Source organism: Prosopis cineraria, unplaced genomic scaffold, assembly GCF_029017545.1.
Source record: "Prosopis cineraria cultivar Desert tree isolate PC_DT_omini unplaced genomic scaffold, ASM2901754v1 PC7, whole genome shotgun sequence".
Taxonomy (NCBI): Eukaryota; Viridiplantae; Streptophyta; class Magnoliopsida; order Fabales; family Fabaceae; genus Prosopis; species Prosopis cineraria.
The window spans coordinates 10,468,771-10,488,233 of record NW_026555338.1 but is presented as its reverse complement, the minus strand read 5'-3'; the positions used below and the strand labels follow the sequence as shown (position 1 = coordinate 10,488,233).

General features: G+C 30.6%; 1 protein-coding gene across 4 annotated transcripts; it reads left to right on the top strand.

Moving 5' to 3' along the window:
* The first annotated feature begins 1,497 nt into the window (after positions 1-1,497).
* LOC129315638 (DNA topoisomerase 1 alpha-like) lies at positions 1,498-11,209 on the top strand. 4 transcript variants are annotated; one of them, XM_054959509.1, is made up of 17 exons: positions 1,498-1,749; positions 2,720-3,864; positions 4,021-4,215; positions 6,585-6,665; positions 7,285-7,344; positions 7,468-7,562; positions 7,672-7,828; positions 7,946-8,071; positions 8,552-8,632; positions 8,816-8,906; positions 8,988-9,121; positions 9,287-9,358; positions 9,571-9,639; positions 9,737-9,826; positions 9,938-10,035; positions 10,112-10,280; positions 10,857-11,209. In XM_054959509.1, the coding sequence occupies exons 2-17, from the start codon at positions 2,854-2,856 to the stop codon at positions 10,923-10,925; spliced, it is 2,598 nt and encodes an 865-aa protein (XP_054815484.1). In that variant the 5' UTR covers positions 1,498-1,749; positions 2,720-2,853; the 3' UTR covers positions 10,926-11,209. The 4 variants fall into 4 exon arrangements, with proteins under 4 accessions (XP_054815484.1, XP_054815481.1, XP_054815482.1 ...); XM_054959506.1 differs by having other exon boundaries at positions 1,521-1,749; positions 2,674-3,864; XM_054959507.1 differs by having other exon boundaries at positions 1,521-1,749; positions 2,640-3,864.
* The last annotated feature ends 8,254 nt before the right edge of the window (positions 11,210-19,463 follow it).

The window sequence follows — 19,463 nt, the reverse complement described above, 5'->3', positions numbered from 1 at the left end:
TGAGATAATAATTTCAGTAACCAAAATAGCTCATTAAATGTTCATTAACATGGATAACTAGATATCAGTAAACAAAGCCAAAGTGATAGTCTATATATATATATATATATATAATTTTCCCTTTACTGAATATTTTTACAAAATCACACATATTAGCATGATCACCAATTCACCAAACCTCCAAACTCTCTAATTAAAACCATAGACTTGACCCAAGCACACTTTTAGTGATAAAAACACCCAGCTAAAAGTATTTTATTCCACTTAACCTATGGTTTCCCTTTCACATACACATATGATAGGGGTGTTGTTGACTTCTAACCACACCCACACAGGCATTACAGGCATTAAGGAGTTGCCAAACTATCCAGATATCCCATGATAACATCCCAATAAAATGCTGCATTCGATGTCTCATGGTGTAAGCCTGACCATATGGATTTTGTTCACACACACATCCATATATACACACAAGGTGAACTCCCACCCATTACTATGATCATGCTTCCATCAGGTACATTTCACCACACTTACACATACAACATATATATATATATATATATATCAGTTTCATTTGAAAGCTATTAATAACCATTTATGCATTTTCTAAACACATTTAATACTAAAATCATGCACATTATAAAACATTTAAATCCAGAAATCTTGAAGTCATTAAAGTTATATTTTCACCTTTATTTCTATACAGTTATATTAGTTAAGAAACATAACAAATTATATGGTTATCTCAATCTTTCTATTCTTAAGAAAGGTTACCCATAGTATAACTTGCTCACTCAAACGCTTATTGTTTGATCAATGCATTGCACACAATAATCTACACAATAATAGCATCTAGAGTCAATTGTCACATTGACTAAAAGTACTAATTGCATCACTTATAATTTGGGAAGAAGGGAGTATCTTTTCAATTCATTAACCTTAAAACCTTTAGTTTTAAATAATTATTTTTTGTTCCTGTCATTGTTATTTTTTAAACAAAATTAAACTTAATATATTAACATTTGATGATGTTTTATCAATATTTAAAAGTTTAAAGTTAAAAATTTATGTAATAAAACAAACAATGTTAAAGCTAAAAGATTGAAAATACACTTTACAAAATTATGGAACCAAAATGAAATATTATGTAATCTTAAAGGATTAAATGTATACTTTAACCTATAAAATATTATAGAATAATCATAATAGTGAAAGATATGGTGGATGAAAAACACTCACATGATATTATAATATTCATTCATCATTCATAACAAGAATTAATTTATTAAAAATAAAAAATTAAAATCACAAATGGGCCTGAACAAAGTTTGGGCCTAAAGCTTGGTCGATTCGAACGGGCAATGCAAACCATATGAATATAGTGGTCTATACAAAAATTGACAATCTTACGGTAACAGTTGTGCTAAGTTGACCACAAGTGTCCTCTTGGCCACACAAAAGAAAGAGACCGAAGTGTTCTTATTTTAAAAAAAAAAAACGAAAAAAACGAAAGACCAAAGTCAGGTTGTGTCACCACCGGACCCCCCAAATCCTCGAGGAGCTCTCTCCCTCTCTCTCTCTCTCTACAATCTTTCACCCTAGCTCCTCCTGTCCTCCACCTTGTCGCGCTCTCGCCCTCGCACTTGATTTTCTTACCAATCTCTCTTCTCATTTCTGCCTACCACTTCACCGTCTCAGCTCCAAACCTCAGCTTTATCGCAATCTCTCTCTCTTCTGACACCCTTTCAGGTATTTTTACCCTTTTTCTTTCTCACCGGCTTTCAAATTTTATTGCCTTTTGTTCTTCAATTTGGGGCACTTACTGCAATTGCTACTTCTCCTGCAATTTGACAAGCGTATATATTCCCGCGCTTTCCCTTTATTGCTCTCGTTCTTCGTTCTTCATTTTCCTTCTTCACTTTTACACGTTTCATCTTCATTCCGCGTTATTGAATCTCTTTGTATAAGAATAGCACAGCATAGCTTCCTGGGAATTCCTCTGGGTCCAAAATCTGTTGCCCTTAGGCTAACTATTAGCGGTTCTTATTGGTTTTGAGAGTAAAATGATTTTCTTATCCCAGAATGGTTGAAATGAAGCTTCCTTTTATTTATTATTTATTATTTTGAAATGAAAAATGAACTTAAAGATTTTGCTTGTTGTATTGAGAGAGGGTTTGCCCCTCGACATCCTTTTCCTCACTAGATATTTCTTTTAGGGTTTGGTGATATTTGAATTTTCCTTTGTGTCCAGTGGTTCATTTGTTCTTCTATTTTACTTAGAAAGCGATATCGCTTAAAACATTTATTTGCCTAGAATCTCGTATTGCTCATGGTTTATTTTTTGCACCTGTTCTTTTGTTTTTTTTTTTCATGGTTATTCTTCTAGTTTCAATGGCATAGCGTATTCTCTATCTTTACTAGATTAGTTATGGTGTTGGAATTCTATATATTTTAAAAGTCTATATGAATGATAGGATATGATTGACTTGTTTGCATGAATTGTGAGGCTGTTTGCTCTATTTATGTGATCTCAATTTCCTGAGCTATTTCTGTAAAAACTGTTAATTCCAAGACTGTTTTTGAATCTCATTCTAATACTCCAGAACTTTCTGGATGCAAACTTCTTGTTTGTCCCCCAGAAATTGATGTGATGTATATGCTAACACTTTCCAGAGTTGAATGATGGCTATTGAGGCTTCTGGTAAACTGAATGTGTCAGATGATTTTGATGATGATGATGGACCGGTAATTTTTAAAAGGAGTAATCCAACACCTAAGAAAAATCAGCTGCTTTCAGAAGTAAAGAAGTCAACTTCTAGTCTTGATGGGCTATCACAAAGGAAAACTACTGATATGCCTTCATCCAATGGCCAAAATTCTGGAGTACAGAAGAGCAAGATAATTCCATCGGTCAAGACATCACCCACAAAGGCTTCTGTAGATATCTCCAAAGCATCAACTTCACGTGTCTGTTCTTCTAATGTGAAGTCGCCTGTACCAAATCCTAAAGCATCTTTGTCAGGAGATAAATCAAAGTCTCTTTCGGGATCAAGAGTTCTCAATGACGTTAAGGAGGAAAAACCCTGTGTAAAACATCTTCCGAAAGAAAACTCTGAAGATTCTGAGGATGATGAGGATAACAAACCATTGAGTGCTAGGCTGAAAATAAACTCTAATCATTATAGCAAAGCCACTCCTATTGTGAAGAAGCCTATTGAAGACTCTGATGATGATGATGATCTTCCTTTGTCAGCAAGATTGTCACGGAATGCAGGAACATCTGGAACTGGATATGTGCACTCTGATAAGAGAAAACCTCTTTTGAAAGTTCAGAAAAGTCTTCAAGGAGGCTCCAGCACCAGTATTAAACAGGAAAAGATGGTTACAGCATCAGTTAAGAGGCCACTGGATAAGACTAGTTCCCTGAATTCTTCTGTGAAGAAGCCAAAGCTCTCAGATCCAGCTTCATCAATGAAAATTAAGCAAGTGTCTTTGAAGCATGAGTCGAAAGTAGATGATGATGATGATGATGATATTCCTATTTCCCAAAGATTATCAAAGTCTTCTGCATCAGGAAATAAGTCATCGTCAGTGAAGAAGATTGAAAAGGCAGTTAAAGTTAATAAGGCTGGTTCAGCATCGTTTAAGAAACCGGTCAAGAAACCAGTCAAGAAGTTGAAAAAATCAGGCAGCAATTCAGAATATTCCAAGTCTACAAAACTCCTTCCTAGTGCAGGAGATGGGCAGAAAAAGTGGACTACTTTGGTTCACAATGGTGTTATTTTTCCACCACCTTACAACCCTCATGGAATAAAGATGCTCTATAAGGGGAAACCGGTCAATTTGACTCCTGAGCAAGAGGAGGTGTTGCTTTATTTCTGTAAAATTATTTTGTTCCATTTTTTTATCTGTTTCTGAGGAAATGATGAGCTTTAATCATTTTGCCATCAAAGTTTTTCATATTATGAAATATCCATAGGAGATTCTGACAGTGTAAATGAACTTTAAATATATTTGCAGGTTGCCACTATGTTTGCTGTGATGCGAGATACAGATTATATGCAGAAAGAAATATTCAAAAGAAATTTCTGGAGTGACTGGCGCAAATTGCTAGGAAAAAACCATATAATTCAGAACTTGGAAGATTGTGACTTTACCCCAATATATGACTGGTATCAAGTTGAAAAAGAGAAGAAGAAACAAATGAGTACAGAAGTAAGTTAGTAGCTAGCATGACCTTTTTTTTTTCCCCTTTTTACAATAACAAGGATCAGTATTATAACAAAGCATCATTCCCTCTGTTGAATGGATACAACTTTAATTATAACGTTAATGTTGATGGTCTGACACTTAAAAACTCTCCATATTTTGGTTAGTTTATTGCATGTTACATCAGCAGGTATTAATTGATGTGAGATTTTATTTTGACTTGGTGCTGGTGTTGTGCTTGATGATGTCTTGACTGCTCAACTGATAGATTAATGCATTACATTGATCTTACTGCTCATTTTAATAGATTCTTATAACATGCATGATATAAGCTGATTTGTTATTGTAAACTATCTCTCTCATAGTTGATTGTGTTTGGCGAGTTCCATGGTTAGTTAGCTTACCCAAGTCAGAATCTTACATATCAACATGTAAATGTCTATCGCTGTTGATTTATTGATATGAATATATGAAATGTCTGATAAAAATAAACATAAGGTATATGCATAAATTAAGGAAGAGGCCCATTCATGTCAATCATTTTCACCGCATTAACGCACCCCACTGTCATCAGCAAGATCATATTGGATTGGTATCATCTAATGTATTAAAATAATTGAAGGTGGAAAAAAAAAATTATCCTTATCATGCGTCCTATGTTATTTTAGTGATTGAGCTGTGTGCTTTAGTGCAACTGGGACTTTTGTGGGCTGGTGTAAGTTGGGTTCAGGGATTTGGTCAGGGACAGAAAAAGGCCAAAAACAACCCATTACTAGGTTGCTGCAGAAATTGTGATGCCTGCAATCTTGATTTGTGCTGTGATCGTACAATCTCAACTGAGTTTTGTGCTTTTTCTGAGTCTTTCTAGAGAACCAAGCAGAGTTCCATATATGATATTGCTAATATGGATGATTCTATGACATAAAATTAAAACTCATTTTCAACGACCATGTTTTGAATTAGAATAATATGACCCTTCACTAATGCCTTTTGCTGCAAGGCTCAGCATGACTTGGGCTCCAGCCTTCAAGAGCATGCACCATGTCCCGTGGCTGTTGCAATTGTGTTCTACGTGCCATCAACAACTGTGATGTTTCTTTATGCTCTACACCCAAAAAGAAAATAATCCAAGCATGCTTTGATCCATGATTTGGTGTGACAAATTTCTGTCGTTAATTCTGCAGCATTTTTGCTTGATTACTTGATTGGTGGTCAAATTGAAGGTGAAATATATCCTTCACTGACTTTTGCATGTTGGAATTGGATGTGGTTGTAATAGGACTCGGTTTCAGTGCTCATCCTAAGATGAGCACCGTGGTGCTCAGCACCAAAACACTGCCGTTTGGCAGTGTTTTTTTTTTTTTTTTTGCTTTTTTAAACTATAAATTTATTATAATAATAAATAAATATTATAAAATTATTATTTTAATATTTAATAAACAAATAAATATTAAGATGTTAAAATTAAATATGAATAGATTAACTCATTAAAATATGATTTGAATAGTTCATATATAAATTTTGATCTGAACAGTTCAGAACTGTATTGAAAATATTAAAATTATAAATAAAAATATTTTTTTATTTTATTAATTTTGCATAGTTATTTATCTATGAGAGATAATATCATTCAAAGCATAGTTAGATATTAAATATAAGTACTTCTCTTAATAAAAATTCAAATATTGATTTATAACAGTGTAAGAAATTAACTCATTTTGCTAGATTCAACTCTTATTTTAAATTATTCAGATCATTTTTTATTTTTCAGTACAGTTCTCAATGCTCATAGCAAAATTTTCATTCAAACTATTTAGGTTCAATTTTAACATCTTAATATTTATTAGTTTATTAAATATTAAAATAATAATTTTGTAATAATTATTTATTATTATAATAAATTTATGATTTAAAAAAAGGGAAACCAAAAAAAAAAAAAAAACACTGCCAAACGGCAGTGTTTTGGTGCTGAGCACCACGGTGCTCATCTTAGGATGAGCACCGAAACCGAGTCCGTTGTAATAAACATAAAAAGTGATTTCCTTATTGTGCCAGTTAAAAATATTTTTCCTAAAATTAATTATGTTATTATTTTCCTTATTGTTCCAGTAATTTTCCTAACATGCATGGTGAGTTCATAATGGGTCCACAATCACGTAACTAATTTGGGTAGTTTTTAGGGAGTTTGGGTCACTATTGTGTAGTTCGAGGTTAGGTTCCTGATAAATCTATTGTCCTGGGGCCTTCATTTTTTATGCATGTTTCTGTTGGGATTTTGGGTGGATAAGTTGCATAAGACTAAGTCAGTTGAAGGTGTTATAATTAATTTCTTTCTATTGGATAACTGCTGACTTTCTTGTCTTGTGTTCATGCAGGAAAAGAAGGCCCTCAAGGAGGAGAAAGTTAAGCAAGAGGAGAAATATATGTGGGCTGTGGTTGATGGTGTTAAAGAGAAGGTACTTGAACGCCGGAATCTCAAATTTCCCCCACTCCTAAAAACTTCTTCAACTCCCAAGCTATAATTCAACTTCTTGTGGCTTCTGCAATCCGTTGTTTTTTTTTTTTTTTTTGCCTCTCGTGTGTTGGCTAGAGAATTTTTGACTGTGTATTATAACAGACAAGCCTTACATATCAAAATGATTTGTATTAATTCATTCACAATTATTTCCTATACTTGCTCCCGGCAAAAGAGGTTTGTGTCAATAACCCTAACAACCCTTTATCTAACTTGCCCTTCCCCTTTTCAATTCGTTTATATCAGTGGCTTTTCAGACATTATTTGGTTCTGTAGCTCTCTTTGGTGCGCATCTCTCATTTTTTTAAGCATATCTTTTTGTTAAATACATTTATTTTGTAAAATTGATGGTTGTTTGTTTTCCTATTTTAAATACTTTTATGCTCTTCAATGTTGTCTCGTGTGTTCATGAAGTTGAACTTATGATTCTTTTCTCCTATTTGAGTTCTAGCTAAGAAATCTGAATTATCTTGGTTTTTTTCTTTGCAAGTTGCTAATTTCAAGCTCCCTTTGGTAAGGCGTTAGAGTTTTGACTATATATTAATGACAATTTATTGTAGGTTGGAAACTTTAGAGTTGAGCCACCAGGGTTGTTTCGAGGTCGTGGAGAGCATCCGAAGGTTACTGTCTTAGCTAATTAATAGTAGTATAGCTTTTCAGGATGTAATGGTTTCATCCGTGACATCATGTTGAATATTTTACCAGATTTTATAACATAACTGTTAATTTCTATTTGTTATTAGATGGGCAAACTGAAAAGGCGCATCCGTCCAAGTGATATCACAATTAATATTGGAAAGGATGCTTCAATTCCTGAATGCCCTATTCCTGGTGAAACGTAAGTTCCTTTAATATGTTGGAGAGGAGGAAAATTTGTAGTATCATGTCTACGTCAAAGCTGAAAGTCAATGTTATTTTTGATTCCTTGGGATTTGTGACCTTGGTAGATGGAAGGAGATAAGGCATGACAATACAGTTACATGGTTAGCATTCTGGAATGATCCGATTAACCCAAAGTTGTTCAAATATGTTTTCCTGGCTGCTAGTAGCTCCTTAAAGGGGCAAAGTGATAAGGAAAAGTATGAGAAAGCTAGGATGCTGAAGGTACCTTCGTGCTTTATATTTTTAATGAACTCCATTTGTGTTTTCATTCATGATACTTTAGGTTGAGATTTCTAGTAACCTTTTTTAATTTATATAGATATTGGTTTTTCGGTGCAGAATTATATAGGGAACATCAGGGCTGCATACACGAAGGATTTTACAATTAGAGATATTACAAGGCAGCAAATAGCTGTTGCCACTTACCTTATCGATAAGTTAGCTCTGAGGGCTGGCAATGAGAAGGTATTGTCTAGGGAAGCTGTTACTCATTTGTGTTCACTGCAGATCACACGTACAATGGATGAAAAGAGTACAACACTCATGCCTAATCATAAAAGCATGAATTATTTTGAATGCTTGTCAAATTCATCAATGAACTTGAAGTTCAAGTCCTTGCTATATAAAATCCACATGCAATCATGTTTCCAAGTTCTTGTCTATTGAAAGAGGTAATATTTAGTTAATGGTGAAGACTGTACCGTATGAACATTTGCACTAAAGTAATTATAGAATGAATAATGTGGAGTTCTAAATGGTGAAGTTGTATTTTCTTCAGTATGAATTAGCATTCCTGGATTTACTGAATGTACTTGATGCAGATTCTACTTGCAGCATTGCTGGTGTTTTCATTTATCTTTGTTGTCTGATATTTTGATTTTTAACCATTTTAAAAAAGGAAAAAATATTATTGAGCATTTAGTTATTTTTGTTTCCTTTCCTCAGGATGACGATGAAGCTGATACTGTTGGTTGCTGCACATTAAAAGTGGAAAATGTAACAGCAGAACCCCCCAACAAGTTGCAGGTGTTACGGCTTTCAATTTAGCACTTTTTTTTTTGGCTGGGAACAGCTGATGAGATTATAAGTCCTTAGGTTCAAGGATTTTAAATTTCAATTTCGTCTTGATCTTTTAATCTTTTAATGATACCAGCTCTTTTAAAACTTTCTTCCAATAGTAATCAATTTTTCTTCTTTGGCTTAATGCAGTTTAACTTCCTTGGTAAAGATTCAATCAAGTATGAAAATACAGTAGAGGTTGAACTTCCTGTTTATAGTGCAATTTTGAAGTTCCAAAAAGGTGGGAAGTTGGTTCATATTTTGATGTTTTATCTATGCTTTGTTACTGAGGTCCTTGAGTATTTGATATTCTGATCTTCAGATAAACGCCCTGGTGATGATCTCTTTGACAAGCTAGATACAAGTAAACTAAATGCTCACCTGAAGGAACTAATGCCTGGCCTAACAGCTAAAGTCTTCCGTACTTTCAATGCATCTATCACATTGGATGATATGGTAATAATTGTTTCAGTCTGCAAATCAAGCTATGCCTTGAAACGACTAAACTGTAGCTCCATTTTCTAATATGCTTTCTACATACCCTTTAATTATACTTCTGCCAATAATTGTATTTTTTTACATTAAAATTGTTTTTTCTATCTTTTTTTTTTTCTGCCTCAGGTGAGGAGAGAGTGCCCCAAGAGAGCAATACATCTTTCATTGGAGTTGAAATTTTACCTTAATTATAAACTTGTAATACACTTCTAGAATGCTTTACTTAAATTCATGATTCCCACCTATATGCTATATACCCCATGGTAATCATATGTTACTTTGTTCCTCATAACAAAATGCTATCATGCATATTGTTGTTGAGTGTATTAATTGTTTTTACATTAGTGATTTCATTCTGGCATGTCACCAGAAAGTTGTATATTTAATTTTCTGGGATTCTTTGATAACAGTTGAATAAGGATACTAAAGATGGCGATGTTTTAGAGAAAATTGGTGTCTATCAGGTTGCAAACAAGCAGGTGAATTGGCTCAATATACGTGCAACATACTGATGTTACTTCTATGTATCCTTTTGCGCACTTTTTCAGCTGTATTGCTATTATCTTTTGATGACAGGTTGCAATAATATGTAATCATCAACGTAGTGTTTCAAAATCTCACAGTGCACAGATGTCAAGATTAACTGAGAAGATTGATGAACTTCAGGTACTGAATCCCTGAGCATTAGTGAATTTAATGGCTGGTGTTGCAATTAGATTAAACTCGGATTTTTTCTCATAAATTTATAACTCAAGCTGACCTACTCTATACTCGTAGGGTGTTCTGAAGGAGTTGAAAACAGATTTGGACAGGGTAAAGAAAGGAAAACCTCCTCTGAAGAGGGCTGAGAGAAAAAGGAACCTAACTCCTGATGCGTAAGATTGCTTTCTTCATACCTTAGGCATTACCTGTTTGGTTTCAGTATATAATTATTGTCGTTGTAATCAACAGGCTGGAGAAGAAGATAGCCCAAACCAATGCAAAAATTGAGAAGATGCGACGTGATATGAAAACAAAAGAAGATCTCAAAACCGTGGCATTAGGAACGTCCAAAATAAACTACCTGGATCCCAGGATTACAGTGGCTTGGTGTAAGCGGCATGAGGTTCCTATTGAAAAGGTGCTGGCTTCTTCACTTGTTCAGATGAAATTATTTTAGTCATGATAGTTTTTTGTGCTGCCGGAGCTGGAAAAGAGTTTAATGGGCTTGAAGAAATAATTTTTTTTCTTTTTTTTTTTTTGCAAACAAAGTAAGATATACTTGTAACATGTTTTTTCATATTAATCGGAATGCTTTTATTTCGTTGTTTCAAGTCTCTAAAGTTTCAAATGTCTGCACTATTAGTTCTTATCATCACCGGTAGAGTTAAATTTGCCGATGTGTTCATAATTGGTTAATGTTGTTGACGAGTTGATAAAATTATAATGAGTTAAAAATTGTGTGAGCGAAATAGTTACTAATCTTCCTGCCTTAAAAATTGTGTGAAAAAATTATGATGAGTTAAAAATTGTGTGAGCAAAAGTTGATAAAATTTATAAAAAGTCATTTTTTGGAAGCTGTCAATGGGGGGATTCATTTTCTAATCTTGTGCAATGTACTGGAAAATGTATTTATTTCCATGCAAATTGGCCGTACTTTTAGCCTTAACCTCACATTGTTGCTTTTTGGTACTCCTTGTTTGCCTGGAATGCTCAGATCTTCAACAAATCTCTGCTGGCAAAATTTACTTGGGCAATGGATGTGGATCCTGACTTCAGATTCTGAGATCTTTCATGGTGGAAGAGACTTAATCTTTTACTCATTTCTTTTACATAAAAAAATATTTTTTTTTTATTTGGTCAAGTCCAGCGGAAATTTATGTTGTAATTTCTTCTAATCTAATTATGGGTTGAGTTTGCCCCGCCATTGACTGCTTTTCGCCTAGAGTTTCAACCATTCATAGTTATGATTATCATGCCGCACTTTGGCAAAATATGGAAATGATGTGAATTTTTTCTAACTCATTTTTTTTTTAAAGAATAGCTAATTGTTTTTGCTTGTTGCCGTAATATGGTGTCGTTTTTCCAACCCCCCGCCCCCCCCCCCCCAACTCGCAATTTAAGTTGGTCAGTCTGTTGCTAGCAACATTATGATTTCATTTCTATTGAAGGAAAAAATTTATTTCGGTACTGGGTAGATATTTCAATTTAGTCACACGAGTGTACACTCAAATTAAAGAGTTTGCTGCAAGGGTTTTTATTCTATCTTATTTAGGACTTTATCCATATTTCAAGTTTGTTTTCTTTATCCATAGGTATCTTATTTAGGACTGTATCTGGCATCTTTAGGTAGTAGGTTAATTTTGCTTTGAATGTTGCTTCAGTATAGCAATTTTGTAACGCGAAAATTAATTTGTTAAAATTTAAGTCCATTTCTATAGGTCAATGATCAAAATCTTGTATTCAATATATTTTCTTTATTGCAAGTTGCCAGACTGAAGTGCTTTTTTGGATTACAAGTGGTAGCATGCGAGATGTGCTACTATGTGACGAGAACATTTCATGCTGAAGAGCTTTTTTAATAGCAAAACTATGCAATACCGGAGTCATAAACAAATGGTTCAATTGTTTCCGTTGTGTATCCAAAAGAAAAGTGCCTCCAGGTATTTTGACCCAGTCTTTCCTTCACACGATGGAAGTCATAAACTAAGGCTTGGTTTGGATAAAGAAAAAGAGAGAAGGAAAAAGGGAAGAAGGAAAATGAAGAGGAGAAATTTAAAAATGGTAAAAAAGTTTTAAAGAGTTTTCTTTAGTAATTGAAAAAATAATAATAAATGTTTTTTTGAATTATGTAAATGATATTTTGATCTTTTAAAATGTCATTATTTTTTAAAGTTTTTAAGAATTTTTCTATCATTAAAAAATTAATATAAATGATTAAATTATTCTTAATTCAAATATCAATTATCATTCAAAAGTTTTGTTTTAAGAGTCAACTTTTTTTTCTTAAAATTATAAAAATTTAACAGTAATTTAATAGTTTATATTTGAAATCATAATATTCATCAAGTGTTGCAAATATTAATTATCATTCATAAATTTTATTTTAAAATTTTTATAAGATTTATAACTTTTTTTAAATTGTAAGAATTTAGCAGTAATTCACAAGTTTGAATTAAGGATAGTTTAATTATTTTATATTAATTCTTTAATGATAGCAAAATCTCTAAGAACTTTAAAGGAATTATGGCATTTTGAAAAACCAAAATGTCATTTATATAAATAAAAAGGGTTTTATTATCATTTTTTCTTAATAATTTTGATAATTCTCTATTTTTGTTTTTATCAAAACGAAGGGTAATTCAACTCGACAATTAAAAGGATTGTCTTTAAGTTGGTCTGGGTTTTGGAAGGATTCATCTATTGGCAAACTCTGTCCCTCTGCACTGAAGGTCCAAGGTCTAAGGTTGCCACAATTCAGAAAGTTCCATCAACCAAATTGATTATAGCCATTGGATTTGGAAGTGTTTCATGGATTCTATTTTCTTTTGCCCCGTTTTAGCAAAACTCGTGGATATTTTGCAAGTGTATATCAAGTTAAGGGGGATAAATTGCAATGTTACCAAATTTCAAATTTTTGGATTACTAGTACATGAACACTTTTTTAAGTTTAAGAAAATAAATAAATAAGATGATCATATGTATAAGGGTTAAAGATAGTATTTACTTTTAAACTATACACAAGCACCTAGTTTCCTATACTTCATTTTGATAGAAGCTTCATTCCTTTAACTTGTAAAAACATTACCATTTGTGCCCTATTGTTAAGAAATAGAGCGAACTTGAAGAATTTTTTTTTTTAAAAAATATAAGTTTAGGTTCCTATATTTTATTCAAGTGTTATTATAGGTCTCTACACTTTTTTTTTTACTATTTTAAAGGTTCCTATATTTTTATTTTCTTGTGTTTTAAGTCTCTATAATATCATTCATAAAGAAACTTAGAATATTGACGAATAAAAATATAAAAATTTAGAAGATTAAAAAAAATATAAAAATTTATAATAAAATTTGATTAAAGTTCAAGAATTTAATGGTATGTTTTCTCATTTTCTTTTCAAAAAAATGTTGCATCCCTAAAAGCTGCCAAAGGAAAAAGGAGTAGGATATCTAATTATGTTTGGTGCCGTACGTTGGCTCTTCAATTCTTGTCTAGAGCCTGACAGCATCACTTACACGATTTATTGCCCTTTGCCAACCGCGCTATGTCCTTTCTCACTTCCTAACTATTCCCAATCGCTCCCAGTGTCGCTGTACCTCAAAGATCAAAATCAATCAAAACAAATTAAACCTCAAATGAACTCAATTCAATGTTACTAACACACTAATCCATCAAACTTAAGAGAATTTTAAAAATCTAGAGTGTTACACCTAAAATTGTAAAGAAGCCTTACAATTCATCATGGGTGTGGAAGGGTTAATCATTTCCTATATAAAACTGAAGGTTGGCAATGGAACTTCTATCCTTATGAATCATCCATTTTGGACTCAAAATATTCACCCTATTTAACATAGCTCATTTACTCTTTAGCATGTCTCAAAGTTGATTATTTCTAATTGTTGGAATTGTGGCCTCTTCAATAACATTTGTAGGAGTAAAGATGTAAAGATGTTAAAAATAGGAAAAATTATTCATTTGATCCTTGTAATTTTAACTTAATTGTAATTTAATCCATGAACTTGAACTCATGATAACTCAATTCTTGAAGTTTTGACTTAACTATAACACAATTATTAAACTTTGACTCTTACAACTCAATCCTTATATTTTTAATCATTTAAATATTAGTTTCTATATTTTAAAAAATAAAATTATAAAGATTAGAATTATGTTAAAATTTATATTTTTAATCTTTATAATTTTATTTTTTAAAATATAGGGACTGATATTTAAATAGTTGATGTTATAGGGACTGAATTGTAAGAGGTAGAATTTAGTAACTGAGTTACGATTGAGTTAATATTATAAGGTCTCAATTACAATGAATCAAAATTTAGGAATTAAATTACAATAATGTCAAAATTATAGGAATTAAATGATTAATTTTTCTTTAAAAATGTCTTAAACATCCCTCTCTAATTCACAAATCAGGAAGACAAGCTTGTTTGGAAAGGACCTAAGGATGTAGAACATACAACAAATAAGGCGAGTTTCAGGAAACCATTATTGGATCAATCCTCATTTAAAATTCGTAACAATCTCTCCTCGTAGAGAGACAAATTACTTATGAAACCCGTGCTCTGTATGTGTAAACTATTCCGTGAAGCAAATTCCAATCGGGGAAGTGCTCCAAAGTTATCATCTCAACTCTGCTCAAATTTGTCCCTTTGGATGTGTAAAAGTTGAAATTGTTGAACATGTTTTTGTGCAGTGTCACCTTACAAAAGTGATAATCATAGTTTTTTATATATTTTATCCTACCTTATGTATAATTTTGAGCTAATTTGAATTTATTAAATATTATTTGGATTATTAGCCAATTTTAAATAAAAATATATTTTTGAATTAATTATAGGAATTTTGTGCTTAATTTGTGAATATTTTATTTTTCATATTTTTAACATGATTCAATTTTTTCAATTTTTAATTGAGTTTAATTTAAATTATTATACAATCTTCAAGTTTTTGGCCATTTATGGAAAAATTGTAATTGTGGGAAAAATTAATTTTAAAATATTTTATGAGAGATAAAATTTATTTTGAACATAATTTATATTAATTGGTTCATTTTGAACATGATTGTGGGACTTTTTGGCCTTGTGAGTTTTATGTCTTTCTATTTGACCCTCTGGTTTTGAACATAGTGGACTTATTTCCTGACCTTTGTGCACTTTTTCTGACCTCTTCAACATAATGATGATGATGATGATGATGATGATGATGACTTCGTTTGATTAGGAAAATGATCAAATCAGATTTAGTGGAAAAAGAAATTGTTCATTCATCAACGAAAGCCTCTCAATGTTCCTAATTTTATTCAATGGACATTAATATGATAATCGGAGTATTTAGATTCGGAAAGTTAAAATTGGAGTATTTTAGTATTGGACATTTCAGCTTTGCTTTGTCACTTTACTCAGTCCAAGACCTTTACACTTTAGATGATTTTATTTACTTTTACTTTTTTTTTTGCCATGAATTACAAACTTTCATAATGTACTTTAATATTTTCATTGTAAATATAATCCTTGTTTTATCATAGAAAAAAGACTAAAATTTTTATCTATAATTGACTTAAAAAGTAAAAACCCTAAGTTGTTTTAACATATATTCCCGGCAGTGGAACCTTCTTGTCTAACTAAAGTTCAATGACGCACCTACTTTCATTATGTCTTTAATTTCTACTTTTCGATTTGACCAGCTCACCCACCTTCTCCACCTAGATATTTAAAGGCTATTAAACTTACATCCATATTATTTAACCTAGATTTTTACACCCAGCCAAATGACATTTTCCTCCATCAAAATTAGGTCCTCAAATAGAGATTCATTATCATATGATAATTAATCATTTTTTGTAGAATTTTATTTGAAAATATTTTTTAGTTCATGTCAGTGAAAAATGATCAATTTCTACTTAAATATCAACTAAGCGGCCAAGGTTTGAAAGGGTTTGACAGATTGGTTATTGTTGCACCTATTAAAATAAAGTTATAGACATTTTTGTCCCTTTTCTCACTTTAAATTATTGAATGTCCCAGACAAACAACTTGATCAGTATTTTTGCCCTTTTTTAGCTCACATCAGTGAAAAAAATGATCAACGTCTGTTTAGATATTAGTTAAACAGTCAACATTTGAGAGATTTAATGAATTGATTACTCTTGCACTAACTTAATTAACGTTATAGTATTTTTATCTTTTTTTTTTATTTTAAGCAATTAGATACTCTTGAATTAAGATTTCATGAATATTTTTGCTCATTTGAGCAGGCTCTCTCTCTCTCTCTCTATATATATATATATAAATGTCTTCTGTCTTCATTTCCTTAATGACCTGCACCTTCTCCACCTAGATAATTGAAAGGCTATTATACTTACATCCATATTATTTAAACTGATTTTACACCTGTACCATGCATGGTAACAACAAGAAATTAATATTATAATTAGAGCTATGAATTAGGCTAGCCCTTTTAAGTCCTAAAATAATTAAGATCGGGCTGCTATTTTGGAGCAAAAAAATGGTAATTTGAGCTTAAAAAAGGTAAAAATAAAAATGTTAGTCCTTTTAAACCCTTTTATTATTTTTCAAAAATTATGATATAAAAAAATAGAAGTTAATATAAAACTAAAAGAAATAAATATCTTAAACTCATTCTTTCCTCCCTCATTCATTCATTAAGATGTGGCAGATAATGTTAGCTAAGTCTAATTTTTATCGTTGTTAATTTTAATATTACTATATGATATTAGACCTAATGTTTAAGTTTTTTATATTTGTTGTGGTGTGAATTGATTTAAATTTATTTTCTTAAACTTAATGTTATGTGTAATAACTTTTTTAAAATTATAAATATATTTTTTTAGAATTTTAAATTGAAACAAAGCAAAAAAAAAAAAAATAGGGCCAAGCTTTGAAAAAGGGATCCCTAAAATATAATCGGGCTTATTAGTGCTAGCTCGTTTAGACCCTGACTCTTCAAGTGCTAGTCATAATCAACAACTCCAATTTCAATGAATTTAATTTTTTGATTATTTTTTTAAAATTAAAATTTTGAAAAGGTCAATGGACTGTATGCCTTCTTTTTTGTTTTTTGTTTTTTTACAACTAATGTAAATTATATTTTTAATTTTATCATGGGTTCCGCACATGCTAGTTTAATTACCGGTTCAAAACTTTTCAACTATTTTTAATATGGATTTTCAGCCTATGTTGTTTAATGGGAGTTATATATGCAGGGGGAGGGTCAGAAAATTTTAGTTTGGAGAAAAAGTATATATAATAATTAAAAAAATTAAATTTATATATAACTAAACGTGCTTTAAGAAAGTTATAAAACTAAAGTGTTACTTGATGCAAAAAAAAAATATTATTTTAAAAAAACTCTACATATTAAATGAGTGTTACCTTTCATTAAAAGCTATATAAATAACCCTCATAAAATATTAATTATTAAATTATGCTAATTGATGGACTCACATAAAGTTATGAATTTTAAATCAATAGTTTTACTACGTATTCATCTGAATATATTTATAAGTCACTTTCAACATGTTTAATCAAAACAAAAAAAATTAAAACTCTTTAATTCTATCTAAAAATTTAATAATTTCTCACTTTTTTTATTAAATATGTATATTTTAATAACATATTTTCTCTTTTCAACATTCAATGAACAATAAATAAAAAAATTTGTTATGAAAATTTAATGAGATGATTTATAAATAGAATCAAAGAAGTAAAAAATATCATTTTAAGCTTCATTGTTTATAAATTATCTTCTTTTTAACCATTACTTATTTCTTGCATTGACGTCTAACTATTGAAATTTATTATTTTTGTCTTTGAGTGCACAAGACATAAAATTATTGTTACCTTAGCTTGAGTTTTGAAAATTCAATACATCTCAAGGTCGTTATATCCTGAAAAAAAAAAATGTTTTCAACCAATTTGCCCCCGGACATTGGAATAAGGGACAAATTGAAGCTAAAGAAAAATGCTGCTTTCGTGCTTAAGATATTATGCACAACTTTCCTCTTCATTTTTATTTTTCATGCTTCAAGGAGTAATTTATGACAACAAAAATATTGACAATAAGATGGTGCCAAATATTTTTTTTTAAGACCGCAAAAAAAAATAAAAGGGACAAGACACACATGGAAATGGCTGGAAAAAAGTGAAAACAACACCATATGTGAGGATCATGTGGCATAAGGCCATGCTTCGGGCCCACATGGATGTCAAGGAAATGATTTATTGTCGAATTAGAGTGAAAATCCCAAGGGATAGAGATTATAATAAAGAGTTTTAGTTCTTTTATAGTACAAAAAATAAATTTAACAGTAAATGTATGAACAGTAAATGGTGAATTCTTTTCAATTAAATTGTTGGATACATAATTGTTTAAATTTAAACTTGTAATAAGTAACGAAAGCTCATACTATTCATACTAACATTAATTGGTAATAGTTTAGATTTTATTTTACTGTGTTTTTATAACTTTAATATGAAAATAATACAAAGTAAAAAGATATCATATAATCAAGTTTTAAAATAATGTTTCACCCTGGAAAAATAAAAATTCAAAATTCAAAATCTAGGCTGTTTAAATTAAAAATAAGGAACTATAGAGTACTACATAAAAATGGGTGCTTCCCCCCTTTTCATTACTGTTGTTAATTAAAAATTTAAAATTTATTAAAAATATGATTATAGAGTTATAATACCGAGTTCAAGTAATAAAGGTGATCTAGCCAAAAAAAAAAAAAAAACAACAAAGTAATGAAGCTGAAAGATGAGTTAATAAAGAAAAGAAGAAAGTGATTGGTTTCCGGCTCAAACATTTCTAAGGTATCAATAAACAATTGTAGCAAAATTTAACCATAGTCATGAATCATAGATTTTATATATATATATATATATATGTATGTATGTATGTATGTATGTATGTATGTATGTATGTATGTCTGTATGTATATATTACGATTTTAAAAAGCATCTACATATTTATGTTTCAATTTCAAATAAAATTTCAAAATTATAAAATTGGAAAAAAATTATATTCCCTACAAAGAAGTATAAGACAATTTTTAATGAGATTAAATGTTTAAAAATATAAGATATTTTTAATTTTTCAATACTCTCTTAATATCATAATACTCCTAAAAGAAATGTCTTGGTAGTTAATTCATACTTCTTAAAAGATGTTAGTTGAAATTTTATTTTTTAAAAAAATTTACATTTTTTAATTATACATTTATTTAATATCTTATATAAATAACTTAATAATAATAATAATAATAATAATAATTAAAATTTTAATATATTATTTAAAAAATAATAAATACATTAGAATTATAGTTAAAAAATAATAATAAAAGTTACCGAATATTTTAGAATAAAACTTCTAAAATTACACTACTTTGTGGGCGAGGAGGTAATTAATGAGTTATAAAAGGGAGAGTATAAATAACTCCATCACTTCGGATTGAGCATGGCCCACTTTCTGCCTTTCTGGCGTTTCTCGGTTCTTCCGCGTAATATTTGGCTTCTTTTATTTATTTATTTATTGATTTTTTATTATAATTTTGTTTTTCTTCCAC